General features: G+C 45.6%; 1 protein-coding gene across 1 annotated transcript in view; it reads right to left on the reverse strand.

Moving 5' to 3' along the window:
• Nucleotides 1–22241, reverse strand: part of LOC308172112 (collagen alpha-1(XI) chain-like) — a gene marked incomplete at both ends in the record, with an annotated part of 66090 nt that overhangs the window by 20488 nt on the left and 23361 nt on the right. Inside the window, 31 exons of the mRNA XM_080547022.1 lie at nt 124–177; nt 421–474; nt 876–929; nt 1046–1090; nt 1333–1386; nt 1598–1642; nt 2768–2821; nt 4913–4966; nt 5306–5413; nt 5618–5671; nt 6649–6693; nt 6790–6843; nt 7597–7641; nt 7754–7807; nt 8193–8237; nt 9136–9189; nt 10613–10657; nt 10749–10802; nt 11554–11598; nt 11728–11781; nt 12835–12888; nt 13041–13094; nt 13557–13610; nt 13909–13962; nt 14779–14835; nt 15848–15931; nt 16387–16461; nt 18595–18657; nt 18954–18995; nt 19220–19282; nt 20645–20959. Coding sequence (XP_080403148.1) covers nt 124–177; nt 421–474; nt 876–929; nt 1046–1090; nt 1333–1386; nt 1598–1642; nt 2768–2821; nt 4913–4966; nt 5306–5413; nt 5618–5671; nt 6649–6693; nt 6790–6843; nt 7597–7641; nt 7754–7807; nt 8193–8237; nt 9136–9189; nt 10613–10657; nt 10749–10802; nt 11554–11598; nt 11728–11781; nt 12835–12888; nt 13041–13094; nt 13557–13610; nt 13909–13962; nt 14779–14835; nt 15848–15931; nt 16387–16461; nt 18595–18657; nt 18954–18995; nt 19220–19282; nt 20645–20959 — 1986 coding nt within the window. The remainder of the gene's footprint in view (nt 1–123; nt 178–420; nt 475–875; nt 930–1045; nt 1091–1332; nt 1387–1597; nt 1643–2767; nt 2822–4912; nt 4967–5305; nt 5414–5617; nt 5672–6648; nt 6694–6789; nt 6844–7596; nt 7642–7753; nt 7808–8192; nt 8238–9135; nt 9190–10612; nt 10658–10748; nt 10803–11553; nt 11599–11727; nt 11782–12834; nt 12889–13040; nt 13095–13556; nt 13611–13908; nt 13963–14778; nt 14836–15847; nt 15932–16386; nt 16462–18594; nt 18658–18953; nt 18996–19219; nt 19283–20644; nt 20960–22241) is intronic.

The raw sequence follows: 22241 nt of genomic DNA on the forward strand, positions 1-22241 counted from the left end.
TTAGAGTCAGTCGGTACAGTATATCGTAATCTGAGCATCAGGCAACCCTGATCTCATAATATCATATCATAACACCGAGCTGGAGGTCATTTTTCTCGTTTCCTAATAAACTGTTATGTGTACCTGAGGGCCTACAACACCTCCAGGTCCAGGGGGTCCGGTCTTTCCTTGGAAACCCTGGAGAAGAGAGCACATACAGAGCACATTACTTTTAGTTTAACACATGAACAGTAACAGTAATCTAACCATTCCATTTGTTTTTGCAGTGTTCCTTGATAGTGTTAACGAATATGTATTCGTGCTCTCTGCTCTTCCTGCGCCCTCTATTTGTGTGACTAGTAATCATCAACGCCCAGATGGTAGCTCTTGCCTCGTTGGCTCTCGCCTAACTCATGACAGCAACACACAACCGTCACCTACCGTCTCCCCTCTCTGTCCAGGATGACCAGGCAGTCCATCTTTCCCAGGTGGTCCCTGCAGGTGAAGAGATAGCATTTTAATGACAATAGTGACCACATACATACAGTAGAGCACTATAGCATAGCTGGTTGATACAATGGACTGTCCAACTCTTCATATTTAATTGAATACTTTGTTACCCTTCCCCCAGGGACTACAGATGAAAATATAGCTCTGAGCTACCGTATATCTGGCGCAATATATGTATTGCGCATTGTCCCTGTCAAATAAACTAATAAACAAACAATAAATCATATTTTCATAATAGTTTTAAACATGGACACAACTGTCTAAAATGAAGGATATGAAGGTACATGTCATAGTGGTCCTCATTATGTCAAGACATCAAGTTGCTTTAATCAACCATGTTTTGTTTTTTTTAAAAGCATGTTTTGAGCGATAAAAACAGTACTTACATTGGGTCCTTTAGGTCCAGGGAAGCCCACTGGCCCCTGAGGTCCACTAGGTCCCTGAGGTCAAAAGGAGAAGAAGACGTGAGCATTGGGAATCTCCAACCATAATCCGCACACACACCTTTATACAGCTCCTTAAAGAGGCTAGAGATGTGTAGCTACTGTCGACTCACTCTCTCTCCGGGACCACCGGGGGGTCCGTCATTGCCTGATGTACCCTGTAAACACACCGGAGAAACAGATCAGAGACAGAGGAGGCGTTCAATGTATTTGCATAGTGCTTTTTTACATAGACAATAATGTCTCAGTGCTTTACAAGAAGAACAATACTATACAATATAATCGGAGGACGACGGCTCGTACAGTTCCTCGTTCCATGCCATGCATTTCAATGAGCCCGTCCTCCGATTTCTACCTCCGACGGCCTCCTCTGGTCCAAACATTTGGAACATGAACTAACCTTGGCACCTGGTTTCCCTGTTGGTCCTCTGGCACCACGACCACCGCGTGGACCCTAGATAGAACACCACACAGAAGCACGCGCACACACACACACACACACACACACACACAAGCACACACACAAGCACACACACACACACACACACACACACACACACAAGCAAAGTAGAATTATTTACAGAAAGCATTTCAAAGAATGAAAAGCCTAAACTTGGAGAAGCAGAAGGTTGTGAGTGAAGATCACAGACGGATGATTGCCCTACCGTTGGGCCACGTTGTCCTCTCGGGCCTGATTTACCAGCAAGACCCTGGAAGACAAAAACAACCAAGGTCTTTATACAGCACACAATCAAACAATCAATCAATCAATCAATCTGGAAATACAATGATTCATCATTGAAAGAAGCACCTTTCTGTTTGATCCCCTACCATCTAAGAGACTCAGGAAGTACAGGATCCTCCAGCAGGCTACAGAACAGCTTATTTCATAGAGCTGTCACTCAATCTCCCCCTCCACACACGCCGCTGAACAACCCCCCCCCCCCCCAACCTGTGGCACAATGACTCTCATATCTCCTTCCCCACCTGGACACTATGAACAATCCAATTTAGCCTTTGCACATACTGTATTTTTGTACATTGCACATACCTCTTGCATATAGCCTCTTTTATACATCTGTACATTACATATTGTACATAAGCTACCTTAACTGTACATAGCTCATAACTGTATATACCTGGGTTTTTTTTTATCACTATTTGCACACTGGTTAGATTCTAAACTGCATTTCGTTGTCTGGTACTTACACTCTGCAATGACATTAAAGTTGAAACAATTCTAATCTAATCTAATTTCTGGCAAACTATTACACTTTCTTTCCTATTTTCTCTTCTTCACCCAGAAGTTTAGTCTGAAAACATCAAAGCTATCTATCAGAGCAGAAACACCTGCACTTCGGGACTCTGACTCTTGGCTGAAAAAGAAAAAGAATCATCCGGAACATCTTTTGCGAAAATAAATAATCAAATCACCACAGTAAGTATTCACCCAGAGGCACTTGACAGTTTGAACTACCTGTCAATTCTAGCGTCGTGGGTCCTGAGGTGTCAACACATTTCACTGTTTGTGTGCAAGGGAGGATAACAGCTTGTCTCGCTAACCCTCACCCCGCCTTCCCCTTCCACCCCTCCTTCCCTCCTCCTCACCAAACACCTCTCTACTACTCGACCCCTACATACTAGCTTGAGAACCCCTGCCGTAACTATGGATACCCCATGCCATGACTCATTTCCCTCTCCTGTTGTGCTTTGATGAGCATTCTTGCGGTAGGTTAAGAGACAGTGGTGCTTCAGACATTGCTGCCAAATTGCCATCCTGTAGTGAGAGATACATATCTTTCAAAGGAAAGTATGGAATTATTTTAATGCCTTACCCTGGCTCCCTTCTCTCCGTTTGATCCGGGGAACCCAGGGAAGCCGTTGGAGCCCTGTGAAGGGAAAAAAGATGGTTAGAAAGAGGAATAGTGGAGATGAAGATGATGGCACAGCAGGTCTCTCTCCAGTATAATAACGTCCCACTGAGAAGAAATTGTGACACATCGGAGCCAAGGCTAAAAGGCTTCAGCGATTTCATTGCTGTGAATAACATCACCCGGTGAACTTAGCAGTGCTGTGCTACTGTACGCGACTGAAACTGCATCCATTTACTGTATATGCAATATGAGCATTATAGAGAGCTGTCAGTCAATGTATACTGTTGTATACCGTAAGCCGTCAAGTCATCTAAATGTAACTTATCAGGAACTTTTTGGTATTCAGTGCCTGGGGGGCGAAAAAACCCTTAGGAATTCTCCGCCACTTCAAATCAGCCTCCTGACAGATGAATGCAGGAGACGCTAGCTTGTGACTGTAGCACAGAGTTAGGAAACATAAAGGAAGATGAATTATAAGAGGCAGAATCAAACAGAGAAAAACACCATCTCCCATTTGATACACATCAGCAATTTAGCTGTTGTGCTATCACAGCCTAGCTAGGTGATTATGGTGCCAGTCAAACAAATAGCCTGGCGAGAAGCACTGCAGAATGACAATCGGCACTTGTTGGATAAAAAATCTGAAGCAGCTTACCAATGGTCTCCCTTTTAAGCAGCATTGGAAGTAGAGATAAAGCAACAACGTTACATATTCTATGCTTCAATAAATATATATAGAATGGTTACATGCTAGGTAGTGGTCAGGACCGAGTGTCCCACACATTTGGACAAATGTGTTGTGTTTCAGTTTGGACGCAAAAGCTTGACAAACTGTCTGTGTTGTTGCGTACCGTATTCGTGTGTCTCTCTGTTTGCCTGTCTGTGAGAGTGTCTGTCTGTCACTAATGTGTGAATGATTTGCAAGAAAAATACATTTGCAAGGAAACAATTTGGACGTGGTGTTGAATTCCATCAGAGGCCGTGAGGGAAACAGTGAAGACAGCGGGGAGAAGGATCTGTGCGGCTTAATTGGTTTTTCACACTGCTGCAGTAACATTTATAGTGAAGTGAATGGTGAGGAGACACTGGTCCAGGACAAGGCTGACTTGCACCACTGAGATAAGACAGCCGAGGCAAATTGCAAATGGCTCCCGGAATTAACACCGAGGGAAAAGCTGTTAACAGGCGCCGCCGGAGCGAAGCAGCCAAAACACAGCCGTTAGGAGAGTCTTCGGAGCAAAGGCTCTCACTCTCTCCTTCAGCTTTCACTTGAACTCAACCCCCCGCCCCCCCCCCGCCTTTTTCAACATTAGGATATTTGACATTATTGTTAGTATTGACCCTGTTGACATAAACACACTGCCACTGTGCAACGTCAAGAAAGTCATTACCGGTATATATGTATTACATTTTTAATTAAACAAAAAAAAAAACATAAAATGAACAACTCTACAGACATTATTCCATAAAACTGGACATAACACTGACCAAGCCTTAAATAATACAAACAAACTGCCAAATGAAACAGACCATCACTAAGACTAGAGAAAGACGACCACGAAAGGTGCTCCGCACGGTGACCATCTCCCCTGGTTCTCTGGTCATCACAGAGGCAGGTCTACGGTCAGTGGATTTTCTTTTGCCCTCATTCTGTTCCTCTGTCTCTGTCTCTGTGTCTCTGTCTCTCTCTCTGTAATATGTAATCCACTAACAGGCTGAGACATATACAAAGTCCCCCCCCCCCCTCCCCCTTCCCCAGAAAAAAAAAGCTAACCATAACCTGCCCTACAGTCTCTACTGTAGACTGACTGTTCACCTGACCCCTCACCATGCTGCCTGTGCTGACAGAGGAGCGGGAGCTAGGTTGAAACAGGCGTCACAGCACATCCTCTGGTCAGGGGGCTAGAGCCCCAGGATCTGGACGTGACAGAGGTGAGGACCTGGGCCAGCAGATGACTCACAGGTAACAGAGACCACACGTCAGGGCCATGGTGGATGGGGGAGGAGTTCAGCAAGAGAGGAAAATACATGGAAGTGCAAACACGTACGCACGCACACACACACACGCACGCGCACGCACACACACACAGAGCTTTGATCCCTTACCTTAGGGCCTTGTCGTCCTGGGTAACCAGGTAATCCTGGGACACCGAGTTTACCCTAAAGCACCGACGAGGAAGAAAAACAACCACAACCATGAAGTTTTCTCTGTGTCTCTCGCCACAGCGCTAGGCATTAAAAATACATAGCAGCCGTCATAAAATAGCATGAAGACAACATAACTGATCATAAAGCCCCAGTGCTTTATGTCACACTGACATCGTTTCCACGGCTGTCCGTTGCTTTTCATTATTAATGGCCCACTGTAAATCCTTGGGATATTACAGTTTATCATCCGAACATAAAATAACCATCGCTACAAGGTTGTTGCAGTTGTTACTTACTGCTATTGCTACTTCCTGAGGTTGGTAGTGAAGCAGTAAAGCAGCGGTACTGTACCTTCTCTCCAGCTGTTCCGAGGGGGCCGGATTCACCGTTGGGGCCTGATCGACCCTTCGGTCCCTCAGGTCCATCTTCGCCACGCACTCCCAGGACACCGTTCTCACCCTAGACGAACGCACACAAACACAATCAGACACACCTACTCCATCAACATCCCAAAGTCTGCTATTATATATTGATATATTGCAATATATTGCTGTTCATTCCAAAGGTTTTCTTCTTTTCCTTCCCCCAATTAATTTCCTTTATTGAGGGGTGTGATTGTAGTCAATACTGTATTTAGGAAGGTTACTGGAAATGAGCATTCACCTTGTCACCCTTAAGACCCATGTCGCCTTTGAACCCTGGGAAACCATCTTCTCCCTGAAAAAGAAAGGACATTCAGCTTTAATGATGGCTAAGCAAGCAAAAACTACCAGGACATCACATAGTGGACACGTTGGGACAGAGTAATGACAGACAGAGTGACAATCTGACATCATCAGTGTGAAATGGCATCTAAAGGTGCGAGGAAAACGGTGGAAGACATTCAAGCATCTCCTGTACACTGTAGAAGATAAAGGCTGCCCCCTGGTGGACACAACGTGAACAGCGCTCAGCGGGCTGACGGATGGATGCACTACCTCTGCACTACAGATGGACTACCCAGACAACTGACACCTGCTGGTGAGACAGTAGAATGCAGCTTGGGAGCGTAATAAATGTATGTCTTTATTACATGTTGTATGAAAATGAGGGGTCAGATATCTTCATAGGTATGTCTCTCTAGCCAACGAGTCACTCTCTGACCACTTATCCAGCAGTAGTAGTATTACAAAGATCTTTTCTTGGACATAGAACTGATTCCCATTTGGTATTCAGCATGTGGCCTTGCACAACATCACGGTAACAGCGGACAACCCTGACATCAAGGCGCAGCCCAAGTAATCGGCCTACTAAAAAGGCTTTATAGGAATACGTGCTAAGCTCAGCAGAGTTTCCTCGAATCGATGCTGACTCCGAGGGGAAGTTTAACGAGAGACGCTGGGGGATATACAAGCTGAAACATTTAGACATCGAGCGGGGAAAACAATGGCAACAGATCAATCTCCTCAAATCACAGTAAAAAAAAGCCTCATACCAGCCTAATGTGCTACACTCCATTACAACCCAATGGGCTGAGCCCTTTTCAGGCCTGATAGTCATTTAAAGCCTTTTCCACTCGATCTGCTCCCTCAGAACGCTGTACTAAAATATAACGGAATTACAACTATGAGGCGGCCATTTTGGAAACTGACATCTGTCAGCCATGTTGAGGAGGTAGAAGAGATAGAGACGTTTAGAGGTGTGTTCCTGCTTACCTTTTCTCCCTTGCCACCTTTAAGGCCTCGGATGCCCTCAGCACCCTGTGTGTGTGTGAAGAGAAAAAAGAATCTCAAACAGAATTCAAGCAGAAGTGGTGTATCTAGAGTTCAAAGGTCATGACCCCAGAGGGTGCTTACCTTCACACCGCGAGTGCCAGGGTAGCCAAGGGTTCCCATGCCACCAGGATGACCCTACAAGAGAAACCAGAAGTCATGTGTATAGTGATTTTGCACAGACAACAGACCTTCAGTATACGTGAGTAAACACCCTAAAACTCCTCAAGTCAAATGAATGACTGAATGGTCTTTATTGTCATTGATATAGTACAGGTACCAAACAACGAAATGTGTGGCTCCCCTGGTGCTTGGAAAAAAAACAAAAAAAACAAGAAGGGAAAGGAGCTGGTTTACATAAATAAAGGCTATGTACACTATCCACTATACTATACTGTACAAATAAAACACTGTGCTGTACTCTATGCTATGCTATACCTATTCTAACATTTCCTATTTCCTATTTCTCCTATTTCTCTGCACAAATGCTCTAAAAGCTATCAAATAGTTCTATTTCCAGCCCTCCATTTAGTCAACGTTTCAACAAACCCTCTGTTCGTCATGAGGAGTTCTAGAAGTTGTACCATATCATTACATCAGGGGAGGCTGGTGGAGGTAGAAATCGGAGGACGGGCTCATTGTTATGCTTGGAACGGAATGAGGAATGGCATCAAACATGTTTGTTTGATATCACACTTCATTTCATTCCATGCATTACACAATTAACCTGTCCTCTGATTTCTATCTCCACCAGCCTCCCCTGGATTAAGTCTATGTCTGGGCAGTAGGGGCTCTTACTGTACTCTTACTGGCACTCTATGAGGTGTCATTGTTGGTCACCAGTATGATTGAAGGGTAAATACAAATATGACGTATGAAAACGAGACTTACAACTGCTCCTTTCTCTCCTGGAGGACCCTCCTTCCCTGGGTGACCCTAGAAGAGAGATTGTGTTTAGATACCATAGGTTTATGCATGTTGACCTGAGGGCTTCTCCCTAAAAGAGACAGACAGGTGATTAACTTAACAGGAAGTATGAAAGACTCACAGGAGGACCATCGGCACCACCCAAACCACCCAATCCCTGAATGCCATGAGGTCCCTGGATGGATGGAGAGAGAGAGAGAGAGAGAGAGAGAGAGAGAGTTAGAGATCATTCGAAAGATGGGTCGATCCACATGTCAACCTCTGTAACTGCTTAAAAATCACATCACGCTTCAAGCTAACAGTATTTCCAAAAATGGCATCCTACCAAAACCACAAACAAAATGTTTTAATAAAGTGTGTAAGATGCATAGATTGTACAGAGAGTGGTTCTGGTCGGAGTGTGTGTTTTGTATGCAGCAGTGAGCCTGTAGAGGCCTATGGCTTGGAAGGCAACAGTATTAATCTGTTAAATCACTTATAGGGTCAGACTCAGAAATCCATCTAAAACAACAGAGGAGGGTAGGGGGGGTGGGGGTCGCTGGGTTCTCTCTCAGACTTACTTTTTCACCAGGAGGTCCAATCGGGCCTTGAGGACCAACCAGGCCCTAGAAAATAATAGAAAACAGAAAGCACATTTAACAGAGCGAGCCCTGTCACAGTTATTGACTAGATAAAGTGGATTTGTCTTAGGTATTAGAACTTTAAATGGAAAACAGTTGATTATTCAATGTGTATATGATGAATCAGGATAGGCCTTATTCCAGTGGCATGATGCTATCCTATCCATCCACATGTGTGTGATTTTCGCTGTGGCAACAGACATGACTTCTGACCCTCCAATAAAAATGTTGGACTACCCTGTTGTGTGTTACAAATTCCTAAATCAATTATCCTCCATTATGAGCTGTCAGCTGGACAGTGAAATTGAGTTAACTGCACCAAATTCATACAAGATGTATGTCATTTGAAAGTGACGGAAGAGTTGGATAGTAACAGGCTAGTATTGAGGAATTCCTCTCTACTCTCTCGCTTTTCCAGAAGAACCCCAGTATGCTACAGAACATCCCACGGTGTGCCCTACATTTGAGGAATTGGGGAACGGGGGAAGGAAAAGGAGGGATGATGGGAGGGAGGGACGGAGGGAGGGAGGGAGGGAGGGAGGGAGGGAGAGGAAAAGAAAAACACAAGAGGATCCGAGTGATTAAGAAAACATGAGTGTGACCATCTGAGGTCAAAGTACTCCCTGCTGTGCCATAGATATGGCAAAAAGGTATGATGAGAAAAAAGATGAGAGAAAGGGAGAGAGAGAGAGAGAGAGAGAGGGATAGGGGAGATAAAGAGAGAGGAAGGAAGAGGAGAGAGAGGGAGAGAGGGGCAGAGAGTAAGAGAGAGGAAGGGAGGGAGTTTGCGATAGAGAGAGGGGAGAGAGAGAGAGAGAGAGGGAGAGAGAGAGGAAAAAGGGAGGAAAAAAACGAGTCCTGCTGTGGGGTTGCTGATACTTACTTGTGGGCCTGGGATCCCCTGCTGTCCGGCGGGGCCTGACTCTCCTTGTGGACCCTGTTAGGAACAGAGGGGGAAGAGATCAGCTCCTCTCTACTAACCACACACTCATCTCACAGGGGAGATACTGTTGTCTCTGTATTCTAGTCGCATATTATGTTCAGTTGTATATCCTAGACCTAGACACATGAAAGAAGCAAAGTAGACTTTGAGGTAAGGCACTGAATAGAGAGGCATTGTCTGTTAACAGTCGTTTTCTAGGTAGACTTAGCATCCCTCTTCCGTTGTGTGAGCGAGCTTTTTGGAGTTTTCATTGTTTCCTCAATAAAACAAAGTAAACTATGTAAAACAAAACAACGTTTCGACTGGGCTGTGGATTCACACAGCTGTCTCACTTCATGGTGAGAATGTTGTGTTGCCTTTTCCTCAGAAACCTCCTCATACCAGTTTGGTTGGAGTGGAGCCCGACATCGATTTCAGCTGCTTTGACTATTACCGTATTTGACTATGTTGTGTTCAGAACACAATTATGAAATACCACTCTCTCCACGCTCTCTTCCTCTCCGATGACTGTGGAGGTGGATTGATAATAAGAATAATAGAACTGACTGGAATTATGTTGTTTGTTCACATCCCTGCTGAGACTTGCTGTGTGTCGCATACCACACACACACAAATACACACACGCACACACACACACGCACACACACACACGCACACACACACACACACACACACACACACACACACACACACAAACCCTTGGGAATGTATTGTGGGATATACAGCTGTAAATTGTCAAAACACTCGAGAAACACTCAACAAAGAGCCGATTCACAGAATCCCAGTTGAGTAACAGTGTCTGGGGGTGGGGGCAGCCAGCACTTACAGTAAATGGAGTCATAATACAGTGATTGTTGAGAAAAGCGGTCTAATGTAATGAATGCCAGGTCAAAGGAAAATGAGACAGACGTTCACCTAACAAGCGTCGGATCGGATACAGAAAACACTGTATATGGTAGTAGACTTTACCTCTTTGACTCAAAGCAGACAAGCTCTTCAGCATGACAAACAACTTCCTCATCCTTACTCAAATGTCCCCCGGCAAGATATTCTCGCTGAACAAAATGCTCTTCTTCAAGGCAGGGTCAAGTAAGCCAATAGGCCGTGCTGCCCCCTGGTAAGTTTGTAGTTATCTCCCCTCCTTTCATTAGTATCTGACCTTTGACCCTCACTGTTGTCAGGGTAGATTTAGAGGTCAAAGGTTGCCAGTTAGAGACTGGAAGACACAGTCCTACAGCCCCCTGGCCAAAACCACATGGTAACCAAAGTAGTGCTGCTCTGAGGTGAAGGATGGCCCTTTTTGGTGGCTTACTTTCCCCTCCTATTATGTCTGATTACACAGTGTGGCTGATTAATGGACTAAGTGACATGTGTACAGTGGGGCATGTAGCAGGCACAGACAGATGTCCATTCTCACCATGTTTCCTTTGGGCCCGGATTGACCATCGAGTCCGCCGAGACCCTACGAATGAGACATGTTTAATTACATATTACCGACATAAGTGTTGTTTTTCAAGAGTCATAGTAGCCAGTGTTATTGTAGCGGTACATACACGCTGTCCATTAGGACCGGTAGACCCTCTAGGACCCAGCAGACCTCTTGGACCCTGTATGACGAGAAACAGTGTTAGACAAAATAAATGTATCAGATATTCGTTTAAAAAAAAGAGTGCTGGTCAATGATGTTTATTTGAGAGTAAGATGGTGTGCTGATGCACTTAGTGACACAACAATATCACTACAAGCACTTATGATCCAAGCCTTATTCTTAGACGAGTGGCTGAAATACTGACCTCATGTGGCCAAATCTGGTAACTGCAAGTATTACTGAAGGGGGTGGGGGCCGGGGGGTTGCTCTACTGTTACTGCTCTCTTTTGTCTTTTGGACAGTGTGTGACATTAATTATGTGTACTAATATTTGGTAATAAAACACGACAACATGGTCCATTTGAACCAAAGCATTGGAGGATATGTCCATTTCTCATGAGTAATGTGTGAATAGCACATTCTCCAGCTCTGTTTCCTGACTGTGAAGCTCTTAGGCCTAGTCCCCCACTTCCCCTCTGCCTCGACAAGGGTACAGTTACAGACGTGACGAACTTAGCAGGCAGGAATGCAATTATGACTGTCGGGAGTGCAGGGTGGGGTCCTCTGTTGAAGTAATTGTCAGAATGGATGTAGAGGGGAGGATGCAGGTATGTAGCCTGAAGCATATGTGTTGTTGGAGAGAGAGACAAACAGAGAGAGAGAGAGAGGGAGGGAGGCTTGGAAGTTGTGGTAATCTACAACATGGGGATGTGTAAGCTGGAGCTATGCAGGCTTGTCTGACAATGGCATTAATGGTATAAAAGGCTCACGCTCTCTCCTGCCAGACCCCGTGGCCCGATCTCGCCATCCTCGCCCTGTAAACACATAGGGAGGAAGTGAGGGTTAATGTGGAACGCTCCAAGATTTTGTGTGAAAGGCTGAAAAGAGAGGGATTTGGGGGGGGGGGGGGAAATAAGGGGGGCGGATGGAAGAATGGAACTTACTCTCTGGCCATCGTCTCCTGGAGATCCTGGTGGGCCGGTAGAACCGAGCTCTCCCTGTAGAGAGAGAGAGAGAGAGAGAGGGAGGGAGAGAGAGAGAGAGAGAGAGAGGGAGAGAGGGTGAGAGAGAGAGAGAGAGAGGTGGAGAGAGAGAGTGGGAGAGGGAGAGAGAGAGAGAGAGAGAGAGACAGCACCGCGATATTACAATCATGGGTACCACTCTTGGCCCAGTCTACCATTGTTTCGACTATTTATAGTCCCTACTCTGAGGCCTATATGGGGCCTGGCCTTCCGCTTGGTGCCCTGTAATTACCCAGGCCAGGATTAGGGATAAGAGCCCAGTATAGTGTCTGGAAATACACTGTGCTCTGTGATCTTTGGCCCTTTATTTCTATACTCTGTGTAGGGCGAGATTCCTCAAACTCCCAAACTCAGCATGGATCAGCCTAGGCGTTTCTCCTCCTAAAAGCCCAGTTCAAAGGGAGGCAAGTGGTTCTAGGGATGCGGCCGCCCACTGTAATTGGGGCGGAGTGTTATACTTATAATGAGGTCTAATGGTTCCAGTGTCCTTGTCTGCCTTGACGCCTGTCAAAGCCCCAATGGTAGCTATGGAGATAGCTACGTGCCAAAAATGTGAATGTAAATGTATGCTTTGGCTCCGGTAAATGTACATCAGTCATGGCAGTGTAATGTAAATGAAAGGTTACGGGGTAGCTTGCGTGTAAGCTCAATGAGTACGTTCCGAATTCACAGATTGATAGCTCGGCAGAATGTCGTCCTTTGAACGTATTTCGAGACGTAAATTGAGCCTTTGCGTTCGAGGAAAGTGGGGACACACAATCAATGACTAGCGTACTAACTGATATCAACCGAGAGCTGGCGGACAGGGCGCTATGCAGAACTCTATTTTAGTTTCAACAGGAGAGGCTAAAACCCACATACTGCTCTGTGTTGACTACCCCGCTCAGGCTCTCGCTCATGCTAGCTAAATAAAGGAACCACGTTATAAACATTTATGTCATACGCCCATTCTAAACCAACCTGCTAGAACGCTATACCCAGCCACATAACCTCAACTAAAACGGCAGCAGGTTCGTCTCCTGTACTTACCCTGTGCCCCTTATCACCAGGGAGACCTGGAAGCCCGTCGAAACCGCGGTCACCCTGTAGAATAGAAGTCACACAGAACAGTATACGGGTCAGCATCACACATGATATTATCTCAAAGCTACTGCAATGGGAAGCAGGTTGAAAGGATAATCACGTGGCTAATCAGGGATGCTGAAGATGGTGGGTGGCTAGACGTGGAGACATACCTTGCCCCCTGACTCCCCGGGCATTCCTCTTCCTCCATCTGCGCCGTTACGTCCCTGGAGATTAGATTAGATTAGATTAGACTCAACTTTATGGTTATTGCGGAGTACTGAAGTACCAGACGGATCAGACACATTCGTCTGATGCCATAACGATAGCAGTCAGTAGCATCCTTCGCAAAAAAAGACAAAGCTTCTCTTCTCTGATCGACTAAGTAGAACCAGTGCAGATAAACCGTTGCCATATCACATTTTCGTAGTGACAATTCGCTACACTGTGATTGGTGGTCCTCATATGGGGAAGGAAAGGATGATTGGGTTCATCTGGGCTGAGTGGGAGACAGTAACGGCCTGGGGAAGACTTGGCGGACGTCGAACTGTAACGGTCCGATCCAAACTGGCTTTATAGCAATGACAGGCTTCGGCTCCCGCTGCCAATGGGGAGTTGGCATGCTGCATGGCGGGGCATAAACACATCCTGGCCGGAGCCTCTGACATGGAACAGGAACTGGCTCTTACCCTCTTTCCCCCTTTCCCCGGTGGGCCGAAAGGACCTTGAAGACCCCGAGGTCCCTGGAGAGAGAAAAGTGAGAACACGTTGGAGTTGTAGCTCAGTGTGTTGATATTCATTACATGGAAGTGTGAAGATATACAAACCAGAGAATGAGACTATACAACGTTTATCCAGGGAATTATACATCCTGGATCATTACTACGTGTGTATGTTCTTACAAGACAAGTGTTTTGCCTGTAACTAACATGGTAGCTGATAAACTCACTAGACTGATCCAGTACGGTATATCTGGAAATGTTCTTAAGTGATCAACAAAGGCAGCGTTGTGTGTGTCTTAGGTTGGCTAGGTATCCTCACCTGAGGTCCATTATCTCCACCATCACCTTTGAGTCCATTAGATCCAGGTCCTCCCTAAAGAAAGACACACGCGCACGCACACACACACACACACACACACACACACACACACACACACACACTGTTAGGTTTTATCTTGCAACCCGGCTTGTCCCGGATACTACTCAAAATAAATCACATTCTTTAAGAGGTATAAATATTTATATAATATTTAACATCTAGTTCAATAGCTTTGATGTACGATGGGGATGAAGACATCCCAGGAAAGTACAGGAAACACACATGCCAAGAGAACTATGTTCAGACTGACAGTAATACTCCAGAGGGTCAAATATAATATATGTGTTTCATAAATAATACCTGGATGAATGAAAACAACATATGTTCTGATCAATGTTTCAGTCCCCATGACAAACATACTGGCTGAGCGTCAAAACTGAGCATGAAATCTCCAGACAGTGTGTGTGTATGTGTGTGTGTGTGTGTGTGTGTGTGTGTGTGTGTGTGCGTGCGTATGTGTATGTATGCGTATGTGTGTGTGTGTGTGTGAGAGAGAGAGAGAGAGAGAGAGAGAGAGAGAGAGAGAGAGCGAGAGAGAGAGAGAGAGAGAGAGAGAGAGAGAAAGAGAGAGAGACTGAGAGAGAGAAAGAGAGAGAGAAGGGGGAGAGAGCGTGCATGGTAGGTGCATTAAGATAGACTAGAGGAAGAATGAGTCTACTCATCATCTGTGTTTCTCATCAACTCCATGTGGACAAATATTGTGTGTGTGTGTGTGTGTGTGTGTGTGTGTGTGTGTGTGTGTGTGTGTGTGTGGGTGTGGGTGTGTGTGGGTGTGTGTGTGGGTGTGTGAATAGTTGAAAAGTGACTCACCACAGGCCCAGATCTTCCAGACATTCCCATTGGCCCTGCAGGACCCCTCATGGCGAGCTGTGTGGGATGGACAGAGCGGTCAAGAACAACCAATCAGGGCACAGCATTGACACACATAAACCTGTCTACACCTATCACGAACTAAACTAACCCTAACCCAGATGCTTGACCGGTGTGACTTAGGATTCAGCCAAGCCACGCATCATATGGAACCATATGGAAACAGGCAATTAAAGTAAGGTGACAATTGCTTTTTCGGTCTAAGTTTGCACCTGCTTCCTGCTCCATGGGGTCTTAAAGTGAGTGTAATAAACCTGTGTGATATTTCCTCATAACATTCTCCATGTGTCCAGAAGCACGCCTTGCTTTGAGCCATTGAGCATGTCCTATTTCCACCAGGTCATGGTCCATCAGACCCAGGAGCATGTATGACCGTTCATAACGGTCCTATAATACAGTATCCTCCCCACCCATGAAGCTCGTAAAGCGAGGTACTTCTAGGCCTACACTTCAACACTGTTAAACCCTGGGTCTTCCATAGTGTAGATGGGACTTTGTACACGTAATGATGCACTGAGACTTCTCTCATCCTATACAGTATTGTGGTTATATATGATCATGTCAAACTTATACACTTTATGATGTGTTGTATCCAGCACTCGAGTTGAGGGGGGACAAGGGGGGATGGCATCCCCCCTGAAATATAAACAGTCAAAATCATCCCCCTTCTAAAACGGCCATCCCCCCTTTCCATCCCTTATGTCATTTTATCAATGAACGTGGTGTTACTGCTATTTCAACATTTAGTTTTGCGCATATTGAGTAAAACACTGTGGGCGAGGGGGGGGGGGGGCACGCACACATGCTATGACATTTCTACCAAGTCGCTGACACTGAAGACACTGACGCTGTGGGGATGCTAAAATTGTCCCCATTGATAATGACAAAAATCCACCATCCCCCCCTGATTCTTTTCTTTTACAACTTGAGTACTGATCATATCAAACGTATACACTTTATGATGTGCTGTGTGTATGGTTGTTGATATCCATCGGGACGGTTATTTTACCCTGGCTTGGGAGAGGATGGCCTGGGCCTGAGCCTCCTGAGCAGACACCACGGGCCCCTTATGCGCCTCTCCTCCGGCGCGGAACTGTGGAGTGGAGAAACAACAGAAAAACACACGTAAACAAACGAACGGAGGCGGCCTCTTTTTTGACACAGCGGAGCGGTCTAATGGGTTTCCCATCGAGTGATTTCCGGACCCGCTAGTGTGTTCAACAGCACCTCTAAACCTGTCACTGTCGCTCCCCCTGACAGCTTCAGTGTTGCACACTGAGCAAGCAGAGAGAGCCCTCAGTCGCTGGTTACAGTCCATTGAGCTCAGTGACATTTACAAGGTAAGTGATTTGCCGCTTCTATGAGCAAATAAGGTTGGGGTTCTGTCGTCCCGAGGCGATGCGGCGACGTTACACTGTTAAAGGGAGGAGACTCCATGGTCCAGAGACTGAGGCGCTCAGCTGAGCGGGTGTTATGTTATGTAAGACAGACAGGGAAGAGGCGGGTGGGAGGACGGGCGGGGCGGGCGGGGGAGTGGGCGGGACTTACTGGCAGCATCAGAATGGTACCCGGAGGACCAGGAACACCGTCGGAACCAGGAATGCCAGCACGCCCGGGTGGACCCTGAGAGAGAGAGAGAGAGAGAGAGAGAGAGAGAGAGAGAGAGAGAGAGAGAGAGAGAGAGAGAGAGCGTTGATAATGAAAGGACAGGATAAGATACAAGAGAATTCAGCCCTACTGTATATGACGCATACTAATCCCCTGGGGTGTGTAATGACAGGTCCTGCACAAGTTCCACACATGTGTGTAGAAAAGAGCCCTACAGCATGGGGTTCTGGAGAGGAATAAAGACCATGGATCCCCAATGCTTTAGGTTCTTCCAGATCCCCAATGCTTTAGGTTCTTCCAGTGATTGTGCAGATTTTCGAGAGTAATGAAGAACATGACAGTGATTGCTGATTCAATCCTCCGTTTGAGGTTTTGCCATAGTGACCTTTATCATTGGGCCAAGTAACAGGGTCCATTATCCATGGACAGGACAGTGTGTGCTTTATACTGTACTTATCCAGCTTGGCATAATGAACTTTGAGGCTAGAAGCATTAGCTAGTGAGCCATTCAAATGTTATCCAGAAATTGACAGAGAAGAATGTATTTACATTAATATGTGGCATGTCTTAGCGCAATGTAGTTGATGATAATGAATTCATGAAAGGAATCATGCTAATAATCTTATTGGCGGTAATCAACTTAGAATGTTTTTGTTGTTATTGGTTTGACATTAAAATCAGAGCATATTCTGTTTATAGTGAACTAAAAACTAACATATGCTCGAATTATCATTAAACCAAAAGAAAAAAAAGAAAAAAGAAAAGATAGATCATAAATAATATCAACTGTATTGCCAGAGCAGAGCGATCTGTTTAGCAGGCTTATCACGCGCCCCATTCTCAGACTGCTAGGCTCAAATTGTTCCCATGTGTGCCCCGAGACGACTGCCTCAGCCAGAGGGGAAACACGCTCCTCACTGCCTCACAGTCAGCACAGCGCCCTCTAGTGCACGCAGTGTCTCTGCTGGGCTGGGGGGGAGGGAATGGGGAGGGTGTGGTGAGGGTGTGGGGAGGGTTTCGATGTGCGAAAAGTGCTGATCAAATGTACAATGCCGGGGACCCTGTTCTCCAAAACCGCAATACCACCACACCAATGCGTCAGTTTTAATCGCTCTGTCACTTCTCAGCGGGACGGTTACTCTCGGAGGAGAAAAGGGGGGGGAGAAAAAAGAAACAGGGGGGGATCGAGGATCAGCAAAATATTTGGGGATATTTTTGACCCTCTTTGGAACAAAAAAGGCTTTTGTGTAAAGAGACCGTTTCAAGACTGCTGAAGTGGGTGTGTCTTGGCTTTCTCCGAAGGGTATTCGAAGAGTTAACCCCTCCGAGAGAGGACGGGAGGTGGGGGTGATGGGAAGAGGGTGGGGTGTAGTGGGTGGTGGGGGGGGGAGGGGGTTCACCACATTTGGGAAAAACAAGCTGGATCCAGCTTTCTGGAGGGGAGGGGGGGCACTTATTCTGTGTCTGACAATCAATCAAGAGAAAGTGGAGGTTCCTGTAGTCTTAAAAAGGCTGACACACCGACATAACACGCTAGTTGTCTCTTGATGTACTTGAGAGTCGGGCCCCTTGAAGCTCAACTCTGCCATATGAGACATCAACAGAACTTGGGTCTTACAACCCCTCGTTGGGATAATGAGAGTTCAGTTTATGGGCATATCTGGTTTCCCTGCCTACCCCTCGTTCTTCCCCTCTCCTCTTTTTCAGTGCAATAGCCAGCTGTGTCCAATTGCCTTATTTTCCCTAAGTTATGAGCCCAATACCCCAAAAAAGGGAGAAGATAGTAAAACAAACTAAATGAGAGAATGTTCATTTTCCTCTTTACAAAACAAAAGAAGATAGAAAACAAGAGAGGAGAGTTTTAAATATGGAACCTCCCTTACAACGAGGAATAAACTCCTACCCAGCTTGCACACTTCAATCTGTCAAACTTCTACGGATGACATTTAGTTGTATTTATGTGGTTTTCATATAGATTTTTGATTTGTTTAAATGTTCATATTTTGAGGTGAAGATATGATTGTATGATTGATTGATTTATGCCTGGGCATTTATGAATGTGTTGTGCTGAATGACATCATTTCTCACATCTTTTCTATGGGATATGGTATATACATATGCTCTTAAACCACGCCAGCTCTCACTTACCCTGTCACCATGGTCACCATGGGGGCCTGGGGAACCCTGCAGTCCTGGGGTACCGGGGAGACCCTGAAACACACACACACACACGCACACACACACACACACACACACACACACACTTAGCCCACGGCATCACAAACCACATCATACCACAGCCTACTCACTAACCAGCACTACCACCATATTTAATCTATCAACTCCCAGTGACATACACTTCTAGCTGTCTCCCTCCTCTCTCTTTACAGGATCCCTAGCAGGACTCAAACACTTTCCATCCCAGACGTTTTCCCCCCTCTTTAACGGGTTCTCCTCTTTAACGGTTCTCCATCTGTGAAAAGAGTCTGGGAGAATGTGATACTCACTCCTTGGCCAGGGGATCCTTGGGGTCCTTCTATAAGCATCCCCTAAAAAGAGGGAAAAAATGGATACAGTAGCATTTAGAGCAGGCAGTAAATCTACAGGCAGAAAAGGTTCGTAGTCCAAGAGGGGATGATGTTCACTAGGCTAACGCTGCTTATTAGCTAACTGCCAGTGTTTTTTTATTGGGATAGAATAGCAAGATAAGTTAACTGTAGCTAAGGGAGAAGTCGTTGTGGTTTTGATGGTTTTTTGATCGTCTTGAACTCACAGGCTCGATGACGGCTGGTTCGCCTTTCTCCCCCTTCTCTCCCAGGTAACCACGACGTCCCACCTGTGAGCACAAGACAGACAAGGTTGAAACTCTCCGCCGACGTCAGTATCTAACCCCTTAAATACGGGGGTAGACCGAGCGCAGCCTCCAGAGCAACTCGACACCAACGTTGTGAATTGAAACCACTAAAATTGTCACTTTAGTTAGGGTCAGTGCTTAATAAGCTAACATAGCAAAGAGTTAAAAAAAGTTTTAAAAAAAAAAAGCCTGAGTGCTGACTAGTGCTATGTGCAGTGGAAAGGAGTTAAGTTCGTTATTCAGCCTAAAATTCAGTTTTTTTGTCTTCATAGGAAAAAAATCAACCACAAGAATTGGTTTGTAAGAAGCCATAATTTGGGCTCTGGTTTAAATTCTTCATTTTACTCTTCTTTGAGCCACAGACACCAACTGCACATAAATGCAGGGGTTGTCACCTGACACTATTCACACAATGACCTCACATACAAGGAATTCAGCGACCATTTAAACCCTAGATTATACACCGGGTCTATGTTCAGGAGCAGAGAAATACTCCCAAAACCATAATGGACTGGGCATGAGGCTGCTGCTCGAGATGGAGACCTCACAAAGCGCTGCAGATGAGCTGTTATAATGGCAGGCCAGGCAGAGACAGATAGAGCCCACATCCAGACAGGGCTTATGTCACATCCTGTTTCAGAGACATCCGTGCCTTGGGAGGGACGGGGGGAGGGGACAGGGACAGGATTGGAAAATGGCCATCGCGGAAGAGTGGTGACTTGTGAAAGAAGTTCATGTGATGTTAGGTTCATGTGCTGAGATTAATCAAATCGGATTTCGCCAAGCGAAAAAAACCTGCTCGGTCATCCACATGTTTTGCTTCAGATTAAACGTGGTGATGGGCACAGAAAATGTCCACACTGGAGAGTGGTGACAAAGTGATAGATTAGATTCATGTGCTGAGATCTATCCAGATGGATTTCGCCAGGCCAAAAAACCTGCTTAGTCATCAACATGTTTTTTCGGTTTTCGACTACTGGAGAGACTGTGAGAAGAACGGGACTGGTCACTAGCAGGGGTCAGGAGGTGGTAAGAGAGTATCTGCGCTGACAGAGAGGTTATCGGGTGTTTATGTGTGTAAAATGAGAAGGACAGAGATTGATGAAGTGTCTGTGTGTGTGTTTGTGGGAGGTGGAGGAAGACGGGACTCTTTCAACATCATATTGAGACCGTGGTGTGGCATTTCCATAACAAAACAGACCTATGAACGAATTTCTGCTGTCGAAGTGACCGACAGATCTAATTCATCAAGGCACCACAGGCACTCCACCAAAGTCAGCACTAACCCCCCCCACCCCTCCCCCCGACACCCAGGGCATTGAGTATGGAAGCCCCCCCACTTACACTGCTCTCAGTGATGTCAGTCTCAGCAGGAACACCGGGTCCAAACTCATCCTCATAGACCGAGTCGGTGGGCTTGGCCTCATTGGTGCCACCGGTACCGTACTCGTCGTAGTTGCCATACTCATACTGCTTCTTATCAAACTCTTTGGTGTCATATTCTTTCATCTCGTACTCCTTGAAGTCGTATGAGTTGGCGCCCGGATCCGTGTTTTCTTTGGCCGCCACGGGCGCGGCTGTTTCGGCGGCAGCTGTAGGGTCAGCGCCCACCTGCTCCACTCCGGTGATATAATCATCGACTATTTCCTCTTCGTAGTTCTGATTGAACCGAAGCGGTGTGGGGGGAACATGGAGAGGTGGTTAGTGAAGTCAAAGCATGTGAATAGTCTTTTTTTATTGACTTTCACATGATTTCAAATATGAGTCACAGTTAAAGCATGGGTGCAGAACAGATGCTTTTAACCATGTTAAATGGTTAGACCTCAACAAAGCGTCAAGTGTCAAAACAAAGATTTTGAAGGTCGATTCTGTGAACTTTAACAGAAGGATTATATTAGTATATAAGTCCCGACTCGTGTGTGAAATTATTCAGTCAGATGTGGTCAGACCCATATCCATATCACGCATGTTTACAGATAAACATGATTTGTTTTAAAGATATTATTATTTAGTGTGCATAATTCTAGACTAAGTACCAGAATTATGTATTGTTTGAAGGACAGTAAGAATATCAGTAATAGCACTTCCATGTTGTTAAGGGGGTCATGATTTTGAAAGATGTCTGCTCAATTCTGTCGTTCGGAAACTGGCAGCTTCAATTGGTATCTCGAAAAAAAACTGATCATTGGTGCAATCCACCTAAATTCGAAAAGGATCTGAGGTGCCTTTAATCTCTTTATCAAAAGGTTTCATTCCTTTCCAGACCCCGTTTCGTGGGAAAATACAGCTATTACAATGTGAAGGACATGTTTATCTCGTTAATCCTGCAGCTTGTCTCCTCTAATGAACGTAATGGCTCGGGTTGTACTACCCCCCTAAAGGTACATCATCACAGACAGACGCTTGGCAGGCGCTAGCGTGCATCCATATTGTTTCAGTTTAATCTCGGATGTTCCTCATTATGGAACCGTTTTATGTGATGGCTTAGCACAAATTAAGACAGGATCTGCCAAGTGCGGGATACGAGGCAAACGGAGGGGGATGCCCCTGTCTCATTATTTCCCATTGGTCATAGAAGTTTATTAATTGGCAAATAGCCCCTATCTCAGCCTTTATCAAGATCAGATTGATCTGAATGGAAATCAAAGAACTTGTATAAACAGAATAAACTGAGTTATGATACTTCAGGTTTCAACCTCAGAGAAAGATGGTACGGGTTAGGTTAGAAGGACAATAGGCATTAATTGTTAATGATGACTCTTTTAAGCATGTTTTCGATTTTATCTTTGTGGCTATCATAAGTCAGTCTGGCAGTCTGCTAGCTGAGTGCTTTGTCATTTCCAAAATGGTTGGGGAGTATTATTGAGACACATGTCCAACAGAATATTCCCTGTAGGAAACATGTGGACAACCTTAAGCTGCTTGAACCCATTATGAGACA

Source organism: Nansenia antarctica (genome assembly GCF_963989245.1).
Source record: "Nansenia antarctica genome assembly, chromosome: 16".
Classification (NCBI taxonomy): Eukaryota; Metazoa; Chordata; class Actinopteri; order Argentiniformes; family Microstomatidae; genus Nansenia; species Nansenia antarctica.